The sequence below is a fragment of the Lissotriton helveticus genome, chromosome 4_1 (genome assembly GCF_964261635.1).
Source record: "Lissotriton helveticus chromosome 4_1, aLisHel1.1, whole genome shotgun sequence".
In the NCBI taxonomy this organism is placed as follows: domain Eukaryota; kingdom Metazoa; phylum Chordata; class Amphibia; order Caudata; family Salamandridae; genus Lissotriton; species Lissotriton helveticus.
In genome coordinates, this window is record NC_136063.1 from 494,915,407 (window position 1) to 494,933,982 (window position 18,576).

Here is an 18,576-nt window from a genome sequence, read left to right on the forward strand (position 1 = left end):
CTCAAAGGCATGCTTCTCAATTGCAGATCTGCAGTACGGCACGCTTCTGATATCGCTGCCCTCATACTTGCTCATGATCCAGACATTCTAGTGTTGACTGAAACCTGGCTCAATAAAGACAATAAAGATAATTGAGCAGCTAAAACCGGGTCCCCATTCGCAACAAGCCTTATTCGAAAGGGAGCAAAGATGGATCTACCGTCTGTCTACCTACCGCCAGGGGCTTAATGATAACATACCTTGGGGTACTGTCCTCAAATGAATTCTTATCTCTCTCTGTCTGGGTCTGTCCTGTTCTATACACAAGGACCACCAACTGAACCCCATATATCTGAAAATGGTCTCATGTTACATCATGGGGTTATGGGCAAGTCTGACTTTACGTATACCCTGTGGTAAAACCTGGCCCTGGATATAGATTGAAGGATGGGTTGCGCAATCAATAAAGACAAGCACCACAAGACATCGCATTCTGTCCTGCCAGTCAGTGCGGACAGACTCCTGGGCCGATTTCGTTTTTGCGTTTGTGGAACTCTGTTCCCTTTCCCTTTCGAATGTTGGCCAGCGAGATAATGTCGCGTATTGCTGTGGCTATTCTCGCCTACACCTTTTAGTGACTTCGGGGCTGAATTAATGGTCCAACAACCAACCGACGTAATTACTATTGTTTGCACTCTTGAGGTATACTTAATAAAGTTTTTCGAGAATGCTTTATTAGTCTGGCAATGTAAACATCATGAATATGAAGGTCCTCATTCTAGTTTTTTAAATGAAAAGTTGACGCTACGTAGTGACGTTCCCAACAACGCCGTCACACGTGACTCGGAATGATGTCCTTTTCTTCCGGGTTCTGCCGGCAGAATGACAATATTCGGAGCCAGACGTGCATGGCTAGGCACCTGGTGGGATCCCGAAATCTTGGAAGTAAGTGCTGTCCGTCTATTGCAGGGGGGAGGGGCCCCTCTCTCTCGACACCTTGTAGACGATAAACTTGTAACTGTCTTTTTGACAGAACTTCCAATCGGGCCCCCGGCCTGTGTTCCTTGAAGTAATTTGTGCATTTGACTCAAGTAAGCCTTTTTTCTCCACAACCGCCGTTTTTATTAGTACATTGCTCTGCCATAAACACAGGGCGACCATCTGCCTTAACTACGTGTGGCGCCTGGGTTGTTTCTTTCTTCTTAAAGGGCTACAGATATAAATGTTTGAGCCGCCATTGACAATACGAGGCATTAATTTGCCGGGTGTATTTCTTCTTTTTGCCTCATCATAAGGGAAGGGGGGCAGTGGTAACTACCTAAAAAGCAGTGGTGGTTAACCCCTTGTTTTTAAAATGGGCAGGAATGAGCTAACCAGATAACCAGGGTTTTGAATAGAGCAGTGGCCCCGGATGGGACGTGCATTTTCCTTTCCTTCCCCCTTTTTTATTAAAAGAAACACTCAATGTTGATATGCCTGTAAACCACTTTTATGAGGACTAACTTTCTAAAAGTGGCATTTTCAAACACACAATTTACAAATGACCTTTACCAAAAGATGTGCTTTTTAAATTATGAGCTCAGAGAGCCCAGACTCCAAATCTATAACTGATCCCAATTAAAAGTTACACTAGTAAGATTTTACAAATCAGCTTCTATAATAACTTATGGGAGAGTTAGTCCTTGCAGTAGTGGAAAATGGAATTGGCAGTATTTCACTATCAGGACATGTAAAACACACCAGTACTGTCCTACCTTTCACATACACTGCACCCGCCCATGGGGCTACCTTGAGCCTAACTCAGGGGTCCCTTACATGTAGGAAAAGGGAAGGTTTGGGCCTGGCAAGTGAGTGCACTTGCCAGGTTGATATGGCAGTTTGAAAATGCCCTCACATACACAGCAATGGCAAGTCAGAGACAAGTTTACAGGGCTACTCATGTGGGTGGCACAACCAGTGCTGCAGGCCCATTAGCAGCATTTGATTTACAGGCTCTGGGCACACACAATGTACTTTACTAGGGACTTACCAGTAAATCAGATATGCCAATCATGGATAACAAATCTAAATCACTATTTGCACAGGGAGCACTTGCACTTCAGCATTGACCAGCAGTGGTAAAATGCCCAGAATGCAAAAATCAGCAAAAGTCCAGCATACAGTCAAAAATACAGGAGGTAAAGTCAAAAACAGGAAACAATGCCAGGGATGCCATGTCCTGAGAAGTTCAGCGGAGCAAAGCTGCAGACAATGTCCGAGTAGGGATCATCATCATCGGGGAGCCTTGGGTCGAAGCCACTGTGAAGATTTCTAAGTTCGGATTTAGTCTCTTTTTTGAAAGTTGAAAATCTCCAGCGGGATGAGGCAGAGGGCTGTAGCCGACGACAGTTCCACAAGTCCAGATACCCCTTTGACAAAGGACCACTGAACAGGATTTGCTGCTGTGGAGAAGAGCGTAGTGGGAGAAGCTGCAATGTCAATATGACTGGCGACACCTCTCGAGCGTATGAGCGTGCAGTTTGGTCCCGGTCTCCTCCTGGTTCTCAGAGCTGTTTTGAGCCACAATTCGGTACGTCTTCAGTTTTGGGCACATTTGGCACCACAAAAAAGGGTATAGGACTGGTGGAACTCCACTGGGGGGGTTCAAGACTCACTCAAGCTGGGTCCAGGTGTGTGTTCAAGATGTCGGGAGCCTTTTGTGTCCGTGTTGCTCTAAACTGCAGGCCCACAAACTAGCTTTTGGAGTCCCTCTGGTAGTTCTGTGCTCAGGTGAAGATGCAGGGCTGGTCTCTGACGGTTCAAGGCATGCTCCAGGCAACAAAGCAGCCCTTACAGGTAGAGTAAAGCTGTCTTGCAGAGTGAACAGCAGCAGGAAGTTCTCTGAGAGTCCTTACACAGGTCCAGGAATGAACTGAAGCGTGGGTCTGAAGGTCCTATTTTTATACCTATTGCCCTTCCTTCTGGAAGGTAGGAAAACCTTCTAGAAAGTTTCTTAGAAGTGCATGGAGTTTCCTTACTCCCCTGCCCTGGCTCCAAGCGGGCTGTAGAGATAATGTGGGGGTGATAAGTCCTTAGAGTGAAGGCAGAGCACAGCCTATTCAGTTGCAAGACTGTGCTCAGTTCCCCTCACCACCCTGCGAGCAGATGGCCCATTCTAGCCCCCCCAATCCCCCTATAGTGTGACTGTCTGGGAGGAAGTCACAAAGTCTGTCTGTTAAGTATGCCCAGTCATTTGACCCAAGACAGACCACAGGCTCAAAGGGTTAAGGGCAGGAAAATGCCAACTTTCTAAATGAGTTCAAAAGGGGGTGGTGATGCACGGAGCATCTGAACCAATCAAACACTCACACCCAGTCAAAAGATCTGGGTTTGATCCATCACCGTTCTTTAGCCCACTCTGCCACCCCAGTTCAGACATGGCTATATGCAAATCAGTCTGACCCTGTGCCTCATGGGAACAGTCCAGCCCGAACTGCAAGCCATGCCTTCCCTGGACCGGAAACAAGCTTCGAGGACTGGTTTCTGGCATTACAGCCGTCTTCAGCCTGGCTTGCTTGAATCCAGTGGCAAGTGAGCAAGGGACTCACGTCTGAGCATACCCTGCCACACTTATGGCGGCCAAAGCAGTACAAAAGGGGCTGGTGATGGACTGATTTGCATATAGCCATGTCTGAACTGGGGTGGCAGAGTGGGCTAAAGAACGGTGATGGATCAAACCCAGATCTTTTGACTGTTTGATTGGTTCAGATGCTCTGTCCATCACCACCCCCTTTTGTACAACTTTCTAAATGAGGCATTTTCAAAAATGTAATGTAAAACCTGACTTTACCATTAAAGAACCAAGCTGTACCAAGATGATGAGCCCATAATTATGGCAAAACTGGTCCTGGTGCTTTCCTGTTCAGGGAGCACCAGGCTCGGCAATTTGGACTGGACTGCTCTGATAGGAGCAGGGTGAAGATTCATTTATATGCTGGGTACAAACTGAGGTGGCATGGTATGCAAAATACTAATCGATTGGGATGGGCCCGAGTGATTACCAGTGGCTTCAATTCAATTAATTCAAGCATTCCATCCATAACAGTTTTGTAAACTTTCTAAAAGAGGAAATTTCAAAATTGCAATGTAAAATCAGACTTTACCATTAAAGAGTCTTTCTCATTACAAACATGAACTAGCAACCTGGTACCAATCAAAAGTTAGCACTTATTAAATGTAATAAGGCAACACAATGTTATACTATGAGACAGATAGGCCTCACAGTAGTAGAAAATAAATTTAGGAGTTTTTCACTACCAGGACATGTCAAACTTGAACTTACATGTCCAGCCGTTTAATTAAAATTGCCCATGCCCTATGGGCTGTCTGTCTACGGAGTACCTTAGGGGTGACATATACAATGAACAGGAGTTTAAGGTTTGACAACACGGTTATATTGGCAAGTTGAATTGGCAGTTTAAAACTGCATTAAGGCTGCAATGGCAGGCCAGGGACATATTTTAAGGTGCTACTTAAGTGGGTGGTACAATAAGTGCTGCAGGGCCACTGGTAAACGATACACATATGATGGACGGAATGCCGAACAAATCAAACCATTCATCCCCAGTCAAGAGATCTGGCTTAAATGTATCACTCTTTTGCTCACCATGCCACCCCAGTTTAGACCCAGCCCTATGCAAATCAGCCTTGACCCTGCTCTTTATGGGAACAGTCCAGCCCGAACTGCCATGCCAGCTCCCCCCTAGACCAACAACTAGCATCCTGGGACTAGTTTTGAGGTTTCACCCCTCATCAGTCAGGATAGCTTGAATCCAGTGGCACAGTTAGCCTGGGACCCACGTCTGGGCATACCCTGCACACTTAGAGCGAGAACGCAAAAGTCACACACATGATGGATCAAATGCAGAACAAATCAAAACATTCACACCAGTCACGAGATCTGAGTCAAATCCATTGTTCTTTTGCTCACCATACCACCCCAGTTTAGACCCAGCCATATGCAAATCAGTCTTGACCCTGCTCCTCATGGGAACAGTCAAGCACGAACTGCCAAGAGAGGCTCAACAGCAAGCCTGTGCACACGTAAACAGTATCTAGAACTCAATTTCTATGTTGTATCTAGTTGCAAAGAAAATGTAAAACAACACATGAATACAGTAACAACAAAACGGGTAAACATTAGTTGTATGTTACATTCTTTTATTCCAGAACGGTTGCCCAGCCCATCTGCGGAGGTACCCCACGACTTCCTCAGGGCTTTCGGCAAAGTAAGATGAATTAGAGATTTCTCTGCTGGTTGTGTTTCCATCCCGACTGGCGTATAGACAGTCAATAGTATTAAAAACGTAGTCATGATAAGGGACTTCCGACTGGAGCTGGGAGTAAAAGCTTCTGTCAGAATGTTTAAGTCCTGATATAGGAAATCGGAAACCGGACTTGGTATTCGGGATAGTGCTGTATATCATCAACGCGCTGTACAAATTGTAGCGCCAGTGAATTGCCCGGAGAATCAGATATCTAATACAGATATCCGTAACAGCGAGCACGCTGTATACACCATTCCGCTGTTCTATGGTAACTTCTGGTTTGTACAGCGTGTCGATAATATACAGCACTATCCAGACACCAAGTCCGGTTTTCGATTTCCTATATCAGGATTTAAATCTTCTCACAGAAGCTAAGACTCCTAGCTCCAGTCGGATGTCCCTTACCAGGACTGCTTTTTTAAGAATATCTACTGTCTTCACGCCAGCCGGGACGGAAGTACAACCGGCAGGGAGATCTCCAATTCATCTTGCTTTGCCCAAAGCCCTGAAGAAGTCGTGGGGTACCAGTTGGGCTGGGCAACCATTCTGAAATACAATAAAGAAAACTACAACTTATGATTACCCGTTTTGTTGTTACTGTATTCATGTGTCCTTTTATATTTTCTTTGGGACTAGATACGACATAGAAATTGAGTTCCAGATACTGTTTACGTGTGCACAGGCTTTCTGTTATTTGTGTATGACCTTTGGTCTATCTCCTAGGGGGTTCAGGGGTTATCCCTCTCCTGTGGTGCTGTCCGAGGTGGTATGAGAAAAACAATACACACACCTTATGTTGCACCACTTCCTACCACATCCCAATAAACCCTTTTCTTTTGTGTTTCCCGCCAAGTCAGGTCCTCCCAGGACCAGAAACAAGCATCATGGGACCAGTTTCAGGGTTTCACCCCTCATCAGCCAGGCCAGCTTGAATCTAGTGGCACAGTGAACCCGGGACCGACATCTGGTCATACCTAGCGCACTTTGGGTGAGGCCTACTAGTAGCATTCAATTTACAGTGCCTGGGTATATAGTATACCACTCTACAAGGGACTTATAAGTAAATAAATTATACCAATCAAGTGTAGGACAATTAAACAATGTCTAGAGGAGTGACCAGACACCATTTAGCACTGATTAGCAGTGGTAAAGTGCACAGAGTCGTAAGGCCAACAAAAAACAAATTCAGCAATAAAAGGAGGGTAACAGGCAAAACGTTAGGGGGTGACCCTGCAGAGAGGATCAGGTCCAGAAATCCAGCATTGGCAGTGCCAATAGCAGCTGCCTATATGGAAAGGAAGTGAGGTGGTAGGGGTGAGATAAAATGCAGGAGAAATAGGTACCAAATTGGGAGGGGCAGGGCAGCAACAAAGGAGAGGAGGAATGGAATATTAACCCCTTCGCTGCGGGGGTTATTCCCCCGCTGTGCTGGGGGGGAAGGGGGTGCGCACAGCGCCCGCATGCTCATGACGAGCTGAGCTCGTCATGAGCTACGGCGCTCCTGTGCTCATGACGAGCTCAGCTTGTCACAGGTGTATTGCCTTCCGTGGAACGCTCAGCACAGGAGGGGAATTCTCCCCGCACCTGAGCGTTCCACGGGCCATGACGAGCTGAGCTCGTCATGAGCACCTAAGCGCCGTGGCTCATGACGAGCTCAGCTCGTCATGAGCGTCCAAGGGGTTAAAACAATAAACGAAGCTTAATTGGCAGATGAAGCACAAATAAGTGGATAAAACAACCCTGACAGAGAGCGGGAGCAGGGTATGTGAGGGGGAAAGCAGCACACTGGGACATAGCAAGAAACCAAGAGCACAGTCATAAAGTACTGAAGAAAAAGTAGTTTTCTTAATGGTAGAAACAGCAACAGTGGAGGGATACAAGTCAACCAATCAAAATACTATGAAACTGAAATGCTACTGGGCACAATAAACAAGCGTATAATGTGGAAAGTCACTGAATCAGAACCAGGGATATGTGATAGATAAGAAGGCTCTCGGACCTTGAGTAAGGGGACATACTAAACCCATCCTATATATATTGGAGACAATAGGTTCAGCCAAAAGAGAGCTAAAGATGTCTGAAGCCGCAACCTACAAAAACTTACAATCTGAGAATCTATCTAGCGGCTCTTTTTAATAGATGTTATAGTAACAGGGGTACTCACAAATCGTGTTAGGGAAGCATTATAAGGCTGCTGCATAAAACAGGTCTAGTTAACTGTTAAGCGCTTTCTTAGTTGCCGCACAGAAACTATTTAATAAGCCTCTATTAGAGTTCCTAATGGAGAGGACCAAATAATTACACTATTAACTATCTCGCATTCTAGATTTCATTCAAATGCTTCAGGAATACTGCTCGATTTATTAAAACAAAATAATTATTATGCAAAGGAAGGAAGGTTTCTCTCTTAGCTCACAATCCTACATTTGAAAATGTACAAATGTCCACAGCTATCTAAAGTTGAGTATCATACATGGTTCATTTTACAGCACTTCAACACATGGGTCAGAGTGACAATGGTATGTGCGGTGGTTTGAGTAAAATATTCGCACCACAGATTTCGACAAGGGTGTATTGTAACCCCACTGTTATTTTCAATGTCTTTGTCCGACATTACAGATATACTATTAATGGTTAGGGAGAGTTTCTCCTGTGTTGATCAAAAGAAATTACATTACATTTATATATTGATGACCTAGTCCTTCTAGATAAGACTTCGATATGGTTCTTGAGGAGACATATTCATATTTACTTAATCATAAATCAGTTACTAATAAAGGTGAAATAATCAGAAAACCTTAATCCAGTTTTGCACCTTAACCAATAGACTCACTGGGTTATGTCACATGGCATGGGATTATATAGTTTCTATCCACAATAGATAAATGACCTTAAAGCTTCTTAGAGGTAAACTGTACTGTAATATATTGAGTAGCTTGTGCTCTATAGAATACCTACACATGTTTTGAGAAAGTTGAATAGAAACTGTGGAAGACTTACTTACCTGAGTTTAAGTGGGATAATATGCTATCAGGCAATACGACTAGAAATGGACAAGAATGGAATTCGAATGAGAGTTAGGGGCTCTAATATTAAAGCATGGCACTGGATTTAACGCTCCACATCAAGGATATTACGTATATTAATATCTGATGAGCCCGGTCACAATGTGGAGTCTAAGGGCCAGATGTAGGTAATCCTGAAATACTGAGTCCTTAATAGCGAATTTGACAGATTTGTTATTAAGAACTCGGTATTCCAGATGTACGTTATGAATCGTTAAAATTACCGATTTGGTAAAAATTGCTAAAAAATAGCAATTCGGAATGACTCAGTAAAAAATAAATACCGAATCCCCATTACCGAATCGTTATCACCGAATCCTCAATACCGAATCGGTAAATAGCTATTCGGTAATTTAAAAAATCTGTAATTGTGGAATCAGTCAACTCTGTACATCCTCATTAGCTCCCAAACGTGCCAGAGTCACATATTCAGGAACAGTGGGATCTACACATGTCTGGCTGGCGGTGAATTTGGAGAAGGATACCTGCTAGGTAAATCAATGTGACACACCCTGATGTATACCTTGGATGAATGTATTGGTGACTCCAATAAATGGCACTTCCTTTCCCATTTATGTGACAGCGCATATGTGTGCGGGCATTTATCCTAACTCCATACCTCAACCCTTCCACCCCAAGTGAGAGGAGATACAATGTGGCACATAAAAGCATGCACAACGTTGTTGAGCGCACCTTTGAACTACTAAAAAGCAGTTTCTGTTGCCTCCACAAAAGTGGAGGTGCACGTCAGTACCGCCCCATCATATGCTGCAAAATTATAGAAACATGTGCAATGCTGCATAAACATGCCACAAAGAAAGGAACAGCAGTGGAACTAACTGACTCTGAGGACGAGGGTGAGGACTGTCCACAGCCAGAGCACAGCGCAGCAGGTATGGCAGCAGCACCGGATGGGAGACACTGACGGGCTGAGATAACACACAACTATTTCTGAGTAAGTAAGGAGACACAGCCAGTTACTGTATGTGAGTGATGTGTTTAATGATCATAGCACACCACCACAACTTGAAGTGTGTCACATGTTAGGCCTAAATGAAATTCAGTGTCCATACAAAAAATGAGTTACATCACCCATTTCAGTAAAACCATGTCATGGCTGTCTCTACTTCCTGCGCCCACGCGCTGCACTGCCACGTTCCTTCGCCCCACTGTTCGCACTGCCAGTTTGTCCAGTGGCAGCGCAGTGGCGTTCGCTGCGCCTCCTGGACTCTGTGGGAGGGGGCGTGAATCTACTGCGGCTAGTAGCCTTTTCACTTTCACCCAATCTCCAGTCTGTACACACGCTCTTCCCGTCTCCAGACCCTCAGTCCTGCTGCTCGCAAACTTAGCCGCCTTGCTATAACGTAGAGGGCCGCCGTTGTGTTCACACTGTTGCATTTTGGGCTGTTTTTCTGCAGTGCACCTGATTACCACCTGCTTGGAGTCAGTGGTAATTACCGATTCTTAAATACCGATTTTTGGCAAATTCAGTAATACCGATTTTTGGAACATCGCATTAGTGAGTATTTACCGATTTCTTATTTACCGATTCGGTATTTTAGTGTTTCGGTGTCGGTAAATAAGGAATCGGTAACTGTTTTCCCTTATTTGTACCGATTCCTTATTACTGATGGCGTTCGGTAATACCTACATCGCACATGGGTAAATACCGGCCGTTAACGCTGAAATATCGGTATTTTAGTGTTTCGGTGTCGGTAAATAAGGAATCGGTAACTGTTTACCCTTATTTGTACCGATTCCTTATTACCGATGGCGTTCGGTAATACCTACATCGCACATGGGTAAATACCGGTTGTTAACGCTGAAATATCGGTATTTTAGTGTTTCGTGTCGGTAAATAAGGAATCGGTAACTGTTTTCCCTTATTTGTACCGATTCCTTATTACCGATGGCGTTCGGTAATACCTACATCGCACATGGGTAAATATCGGTCGTTAACGCTGAAATATACCAGATTTTGGCATTACCGACTGGTATTTAGCCACCTACATCTGGCCCTAAATGCTTAACATCAATTCAAATTAGGCTCCTTCTGAGTTCACGGTGAAGAAAGAACACATAGTAACACTGTTGAAAACAATCACAGGACTAATTCAGGAGTATTACCGGGGTATACCAATTTAAAAAAGTTTCCAAAATATTTTGTTTGTACCCTGGTTTGTGCATAATTGGTAATTAATTATCCTAAAACTAATTTACAGTTCCGAGATGAGAACTTGGTATGTAGATTTGTGATCAAGGTACTCTAATTGACCTGCGCACCGAAATAAATAAGGGGAGGGAGAGATTCAGATTTGAGAGAGAAAGCTCTTTGTATGTTGTTTCTACGTCCTGCTGTATCAAATTTTATAAAGAAATATTTGAGGATAGTATTAAATCATTATGAAGTAAAGCCGATAGCTGGGAGTTTTACATTAAGTGATACTCCCCATGTCCAGTTCAATTTAGAAAAATGCTTATCTTTGAAAAATATTGTATAAGTTTACCGCATAGCATCAATTTGTATTTAAAAATGTGGATTTGGTGTGTGGGTGTGTGCAAATGGATGCACGCACACACACACATCAGTGGCATAGCTAGACGTTGTACCACCCGTGACAGTCACTGCGTTGGCTGCCCAGCACCCGCATGACATAGCGCCAGGGTTCAGGTAAGAGTGGGGGGGAGAGGGAGGCAGCTACCCCCAAACTCGTGCCACCTGGGGCAGAAAGCTCCCGGCCCCCCTTGCTACGCCACTGTCACACATGATTATATGTTAGCATTTTACAGTGGTGGCTCCTCCGCTAAGGCAGAGGAGCGTCGCCCACTGCTTTGCAGCAGTGAAAGAAATAAAAAATAAAATGATACTAACTCAAGATTATTATCATTTTATTTTTTCCTGTTGACGGCAGCTTTAAGGGCGAGGCAGGGATACTCTGATGACAGAGAAGCAGGGAAGGAGAGATTCACCCACTCCAAGTGTGCATGATGATTTGGCTGGCCCGACGTCATGCGCACTTCGTGCAGGCTGCATTACAGCTTGCATGGAGAAAATGCCCAGGGCCCCAGCACCTGTCTGAGCGTAAAACCACTGCATTGCAGCATTGTGATTGGCTCAGGGGGGCCCTCAGTCTGAGTGCTTCCTGAAGAGCGGCCAGGATAGGAGATGGTGGGACGAGGGCAGAGCGGTACAGAGAAAGGGTGCTATTTCTTTTCTTTTTTCAATCCCACTTCCCCATCCCCCGCCCACCCGGCTACTCCCAATCGGTGTTGGATGCTCCTGGCATCTTATAGGAGCCAAGTTTAAAATGGGTAAATAAACTGAAACCGAAACTGAGACTAAGAAAAGTGTTATGGAAGGAAGCTCTCATCTTGTGGCTGGGAATAGTTTGAATGGAAAACAGACGTCACCAAGGAGATGAAAAATTGTGAATTATTTCTCTCCATTTACTAACAACATATGGGTTGGATATACTGTTTTGTACAAGCAGAAGCAGTAAAGCAGTACTAACGGGGTGTCGACTTCAATGTTTTCATAGAGAATGTTACGTTTTAAATTTTATGGGCCTTATTATGAGTTTGGCGGTCCCGTGGACTGCCGTATTGGTGGTGGCTGTCCGACCGTAGAGAGCTAGGCACTCCGACTAACATATTACAGGTTGGGTTGATTGCTTTGGGAAGACCGCCAGCAGACCACCGGATTCACGATCGGGGAAAGGCAATAGGATGGTACGATGGAGCTGCACCACTGTGCCTGATCCACGAGCGGAATGCAGCGATCCAACCGCCTGCTTGAAGGTGGCAGTGATGAAGGATTTGGGGTGTGTACTCACAGCATTTTCTTCCAGGCAGAGTCCAACGTGGATCCCTGTCTCCAGGTCCCCCTTCACAGCAGGATCCTTACCCCGAGGATTACTACCCTGTGTGCGGCGATATACAGGTGAGTCTTTTTCGTACCATTTACCCATTGTCAGGACTGCCCACATGTGGGCTGAACCTCGGTAATGGGTATATGGTATTTTTTCACATATATCATGCATATGTGTGCATCACACACATATGCAGTTATAATGCACACATAGGCATCTATATATTTGGAAAAAGTACTCACCGCAGCTGCAAGTTCCCCGCCTCCGCATCGCCCATCCTGTGGTGAACTCGTAATACGGCAGTCTTTGGACCGCCTGCGCTGTGGGCTGCTGGCGGCGGCATATGTGGTTCTGCAGCGGTGGGAAGCCAAACTCATAAAAAGGTCCTATGTTTTTAAACATGTACTGTGTCTCATATTTTATTCGGTATACATTTTAAAAGCTTTCCAAAGATAACTCATTATTTTTACAAAATAAATATTTGTTTTACCTGTTTTATAATGGAATCCAAAGCGCCAGTAATTTTCTGCAAGGCTGAGTTACCCTCACCGAGCTGCAAGTTTAAAATACTTAAGTTACATAATATATCAATTAACTAAATACATAAACATTGTTCAAATAAAGACTCGAGTTGCAATGTCAGCTTTATTATCTGTATTTGGTTTCTGATGGCCATGGTCTAATTTACTACGCTAAACCAACCTCTTTTTTTAACAACAGCATTCTATGTGTGTGCCCTCATATGGTGCATACATCTTAGCATCATTGGGCTGGCTGGTGTTTCGAATTACCTATTTTAACAACTTGAGAATCCGCTGCAATGGACCAAACTTTGATCCAACTCCAATCCCAGTTAATAGGGGAGATATGTTTCCTTCAAAATTCAATTTGGGTGAACCAATGCTCTTTAACCTCTCCTATACTAAACGTTCTGGTCAATGCATTTGGAGAAGTACTGCTTAAACATGTCATTAACGTTCAACAGTGCACAGAGGATACACGGGTTTATGGAGGCCACTTTCCTAACTGTGGTTGCTGTTTTCAGTGTCCGCTCTTTAAAGATAAGGGGGCATATTACCAACAACTAGCGATAATTATCGCTATGTTGGTTTAGCGGCAACATTAATATCGCCGAGCTCCGCCGATTTTTATCGCTTAGGAGCCTTGCTATTATCAAGGTTTATCTCCTAAGCGATGAAAATCTGCCAAAATGCTTGAATATCGCTGTAAAGTCAGCGATATTCATGCATTACCGAGCAAATGCTCTTAGCCATGTAATCCACCTACCATTGGATTACATGGCTAAGAACAGCTCTGGGCAGGCGTTAGCTTTTGGAGATAATCGCGCTTAGCGCGATTATTTCCAAAAGTTGGTAATAGGAGATAGAGATGTTAGCGACTGTTTCCAGTCGCTAACATCTTGGCACGCCCACTTTGTATGTCATTAGCGATAATTATCGCTGACATGCAAAGTGGGCCCCTAAATGCCCGCTATCTCCTACTAGCTGTCGCTAACTGGTGTTAGTGACAGCTAGGTAATAGGGCGATACAATTATCGCCGCTTCAGCGGGAAAAATTCCAGCTAAAGCGGCGATCAAGCCCTTGGTAATATGCCCCAAGGTGCTTCCACTGAATAAGATGCATATGTGTGGAGCAAGCCGTTAGGAGCGGCTAGGTGCTGAGCTGGGTACATCATGGTAGGTAGTCCAACAAAAGAGCTACTGCAAGTCTATGTAAAATCAAGATATGCAATTTAAGGATGCATATAGCCTACAACGACTACTGACAAACGGCTTCAATCCATTTGTCAGATGTGCGTTGTGCCCAACTGAGAAGTACCGGTGCACCGAAATTGCACCCAACAGTGCTTGATGCTGCTGAGAAAAGCAAATAACTACTGACAGAGCAATAACGCCAGAAGGCTTAGGGACACAGAGTTCATGTAATAGCCAAACCTAATTGAGACCCTAAGTACTACAAATATTCTATAGCTTAGCAATTAAATGCAAGAACGATGCAATATCTGTTACTATTCTTTCTGTTCTCTTTCTAAAATACGGTTTTACAAGAGGTCATAACTCTACAGTGGTGTTGAGCCAAAGCTGCAAAAAGGTTCTGCAGCTTTTATAAGCGGAGGTCAAATTTCCCCTATACACGGAGAAGTGGGGATAACATGATTGTGACTGCCTGTCGGAGTCTTTTTCTTCAGACCATACTGAACAACTAGCACAGCTTACCATTGCACTGCGCATGCAGGCGTTTTTACAGTCTCACCCAAGAGACACCATATCCGTTTTAAATTGTAGCTCTTACCCATTGCACATGGCAGACTCATAACTGCTCCTATGCATCTTCCCATTATGGGTCAAGCAGACCACAGGGAAGGAAGGAAATCTCGACGGTGAGCACTGCAGTTTGGCTCTGTTATCCCAGAGCCTCGGGTACTGCTGCATTGAAAAACGATAACCAAGGCTTTCGCAGACTTGACTCAACAAAGGCAGTGGGAAGAAGCAGTCAGATGAACCAGGCAACATAAAGGTACACTGATGAACATGCACACAAGTCCTGGGTCTTAAATGCATCCTGAGCATATCGAAGCTCTTACATGCAAAGACACTATAATCATTTAATATTGACAACTAGGGTAAGTAATCCTGGGGCTGAAGACGTTGGCATATTTACCAGGGATTTTTAGCCAGGGACAGAGTGGTCATGTCAATAATTAAATGTCAAATAGGGTGATTGCAACAAATGTATCTCTGCCTGGCTAATCTTCTCCTACTTCACACATTTGGCAAGAGAGACCAGCAATGCACAGCAGGTTGTGCTTCTACTAAAGGGACCGCCAATCATCACACCCGAAAATTCATCACCCAAACTGGAAAAAGGAACCCATTTCCAATAAGTGCGTACAGGAAGCTAAGACGAAGGAATTCAGAGGAATATGTCCAACACAATGGAGACAATATTCCGCTAGGTGTCAGCGAGGCATCTGGTTGTCCAATGGTGGATAAAGTTGATGTTTAGACTGCCAAAAAGCATTGCGAAACTTATAAGGACCAGTCCTTTGCACCTAGGATGGTTTAAAAGCCTCAGGGGTAATGGGGGATGTCCATGATGTCGGCCACACCGGATCTCCCAAATAAAAAAGACCTGCCCAGCTGCTGCCCTGATCCTGAATATTGGAACTCGCGAAGAGCTGGGAAATAGTGGGATGCCCTGCCCTTCTGAATTTGATATACGACACACGTCTCACTGGAAGGGAACATTTTTGTATATTAAAATCACCAGCCCAAAGAATGGGGCAAGTAGAGTGAGTACCCCCACCCCCCTTTTTCCCTAGGGAGTTTCATATGTCGATATGCTCTCATGGTTTTACCCTGTGCCCAAATAAACCTATTGATTATCAGTTCTAACTTGTTAAACCAAGAGTGATCAAAGAATAGTGGGATGGCTCTAAAAATGTACAAAAAGTTGGGGAATGTGATCATTTTAATAACATTTATCCAGCCCATCAGGGTTAAATGTAAATTATGTATTCTTTCAGTATTTTTCTTTACTTTTACTAATAAGGGCTCCATGTTTAGCTCCACCAGCCTATCTAAATCAGCACCCTTGAATTCGTCGGACCCCAGGACAAAAGCACCATAGGAACTTCCTGTGCTGACTACAGTGTTAACATCAACTGTTTGAGGCGGAGGGAGTAGCGAGACCATCGCAGGGCCAGAGGACCTTTTCAAACTAGTGACCTCCACTGGAATATTGGAGCCACCCATACTCTGAGGCTCCGAAACAACTTGAGATGGTCTAGGTTGTTGAAGTTGGCAATGAGAGGATTGAAGAGAACATCCATCTAACTATCATGAAGGCAATTAGAAGACAGATTATAATCACATGGGAGCAAATCGGTGCGCAGTTGCAAAACCCCGAGCACCTGCGTATGGATAGACTTGGCTGCTGCTGAATTGATAGACAGGAAGATCCATCTTGCTTTGAAACTAGATAAACATTCTTCAATAGCCCCTAACCTCACACAGATAGGAAAAAGCAAACTTTCAACTACCCCCTCACACTGTCCAGAAAGTTCCTCGGAAGAGAGTCCAAGTCCATAGTACTGGTCACTGTAAGGACAGGAGGAATGCTGCATTGAGCGTCAGAAGGATGAAGATTCCTTGACCCTGATGTCTTTTCCATTGGGCGGGAAGTCCTTGTTGCTGGACGAAGTAAAGGTTGTGCAAGTATGCAGCCCAGAGTCACCAGCAAGGGCAGTGTTAAGAGACAATGACGCAGATACATGCTCCTGAGCGTGCTCCTGGGCAGTGCAACAAGCTGCCTGGGAGTCTATCTCTCCTGATGAAGTGGACGATAGACGGAGCTAGGTATGTTCTATTTCCTTACTTAATGCAATGTGGGAGGGCAGGCCGGATAAACAGATGCGGAGGTTATATATACTTCTTATTGATTGTGGATTTTATTGTATGTTGGGTAAACAAAAAGGGCCTCCTCGGGCTTTCACTGTATTCTTCTTTCTTCTTTTCTTTCCTTTTCCTCCTTCTGGACATCTTCTTGTCTATAGCACCACATGGAGACTCGGAAAAGGAGAGAAGAATGGAGTGGTAAGTATTGTGATTTTCCTACTCACGTTGATAACGTCTACCCTTCACCACACCTGTTTTGTGTGTCGGTGTAGTAAATACACATGGAGGACGGCAAAGGTGTACAAAAATAAAACCTCGATCCGACCTTCCCTTGCGGCGGAGAGTCCCGTAGGTTTCCTCACCACACGGAGACCATAACAAAATACATAGTCTGTATGTTATTCAGGTGTTTCCCAAACACCGGTTCTGCATAACAAAAGTGCTGTTTTTAGTGACAAGATGATCTTTGGAAGTGGTTGGGTGAGGGACGGGGAATCATATGGACGGAGTCTGCATACGTTCTCCCTTTCCACCAACGTGCTTTTACTCCCCTTTCTTCCCTATATTCTACCTACCTGTCCTGTCTGGTCTCATGCCTGCCAAGTATCACGCATCAAGTGTGACAGTAACGCATTTCAGTGCAGTGTGGTGTTCCGCATCACCATACTGAAATGCATTGTCACACATATATTTTATTACCATTGTCCAGTCAAGTGCTGTACCGGTCCATCACGCCAGGCTGCTACCGCGTGCAGGCTCCTGTGCCTCCTGTTTGTCGGTTCTGCTGCTCCCCGGACTTAACAGTCAGCAGCAGGCTCAGTAAACAGTTAATCATCTTCCACTGCTGGCTTTTATAATGTTACATCTTGCTGCCTGCAGTGAAATTCCATCCGCCTCTATCTCTCTCCGGAACTTAAGGGAGACCTCCGGTGAGCATGCGACAAGCAGGGGCCGCCCCTCGCTGTTGCCCAGTAAGCGCGGTGAACCTTTTAGCGGTTTTCGGAGGATTTCTGCTTCCCAAGTCTTGCAGCTCTCGCGGGGCCGAGCCGCAGCTACCAGTCACAGGGGTAATGCAGGGGAAGCCGTGCCTTCAATATTAGTACAGTTCCCCCTGGGACCGCAATCAGCCGCTGCAGTCCGCAGCTCTGTCCATGGCAGTCATGTGACAGGGCCGCCGACCACGGGATGCAGGTTTGCAGCCTTCCTCGCGGGCCCATCTCCCACATGACGGGCCCGCAGTGCACAACAGGCTTGTGAGGCTGCGGTCGAGGAGAGACGGCTACCAGGCGGCCCTGCAAAACACCTTTAACGCTGGTCGATCTCCGCACCATAAATCTGCCCGTGTTTGGGCCCTAGGCGCAGATTGCGGCAGGTATCGGCTCATGGCGGGAGCAGCCACTTGATTTTGGTCCTTAGTGCGGGAAAGACCGAGGTTGATTCTGGATGCCTCTACCACAACAGGCAGCTCAGTACACCCGAGAGTGTAGACCGGGAGTGGAGGTCCGTCAGGTGGGTCCCAATGCCTTCGAGGAGCTCCTGTTGATGGACTGCACCTGTCTAGCCTACAAAATGTAGTAAGTGTGCCTATGCGCTTTACTGGTAATGCGCAACTATTAACGGTTGAAAGCTGTGGTGTAGCATTCTAGACGCTGCACGCGAGAGGCGTGTGACGTAACACGCCAGGCACGCTGAGAGGCGCTGTGCATGCGCGTACGGCGCTCGCGCCGTAGGACTTGCCGGCATTGAGCGAGAAAGAGCAGAATCCCGGCGCTCTTCCTAACTATCGTGTATAGTTACAATAAAGTGCAGTTATTAACGCACTCCAGCCTCCTGTCATCTGTCTGTGTCCAGATACTTCCACAGTGGCGACGAGGGTGGGATATGCCCACAAGAGATTGAGGGAACAGCACAAGGCAGAGCAGAGGCAAAGGAAGCCCAA

The 18,576-nt window shown here is 45.3% G+C and overlaps 1 protein-coding gene across 5 annotated transcripts in view; it reads right to left on the reverse strand.

Annotated features, from left to right (window-relative positions):
- LOC144828696 (carbonic anhydrase 13-like) overlaps positions 1–18,576 on the reverse strand; it is a 796,251-nt gene that overhangs the window by 162,328 nt on the left and 615,347 nt on the right. For all 5 annotated transcript variants that reach the window (XM_078687082.1, XM_078687083.1, XM_078687079.1 and 2 more), the window contains exon 8: positions 12,710–12,772. In XM_078687082.1, the coding sequence (XP_078543208.1) occupies positions 12,710–12,772 (63 nt within the window). The remainder of the gene's footprint in view (positions 1–12,709; positions 12,773–18,576) is intronic.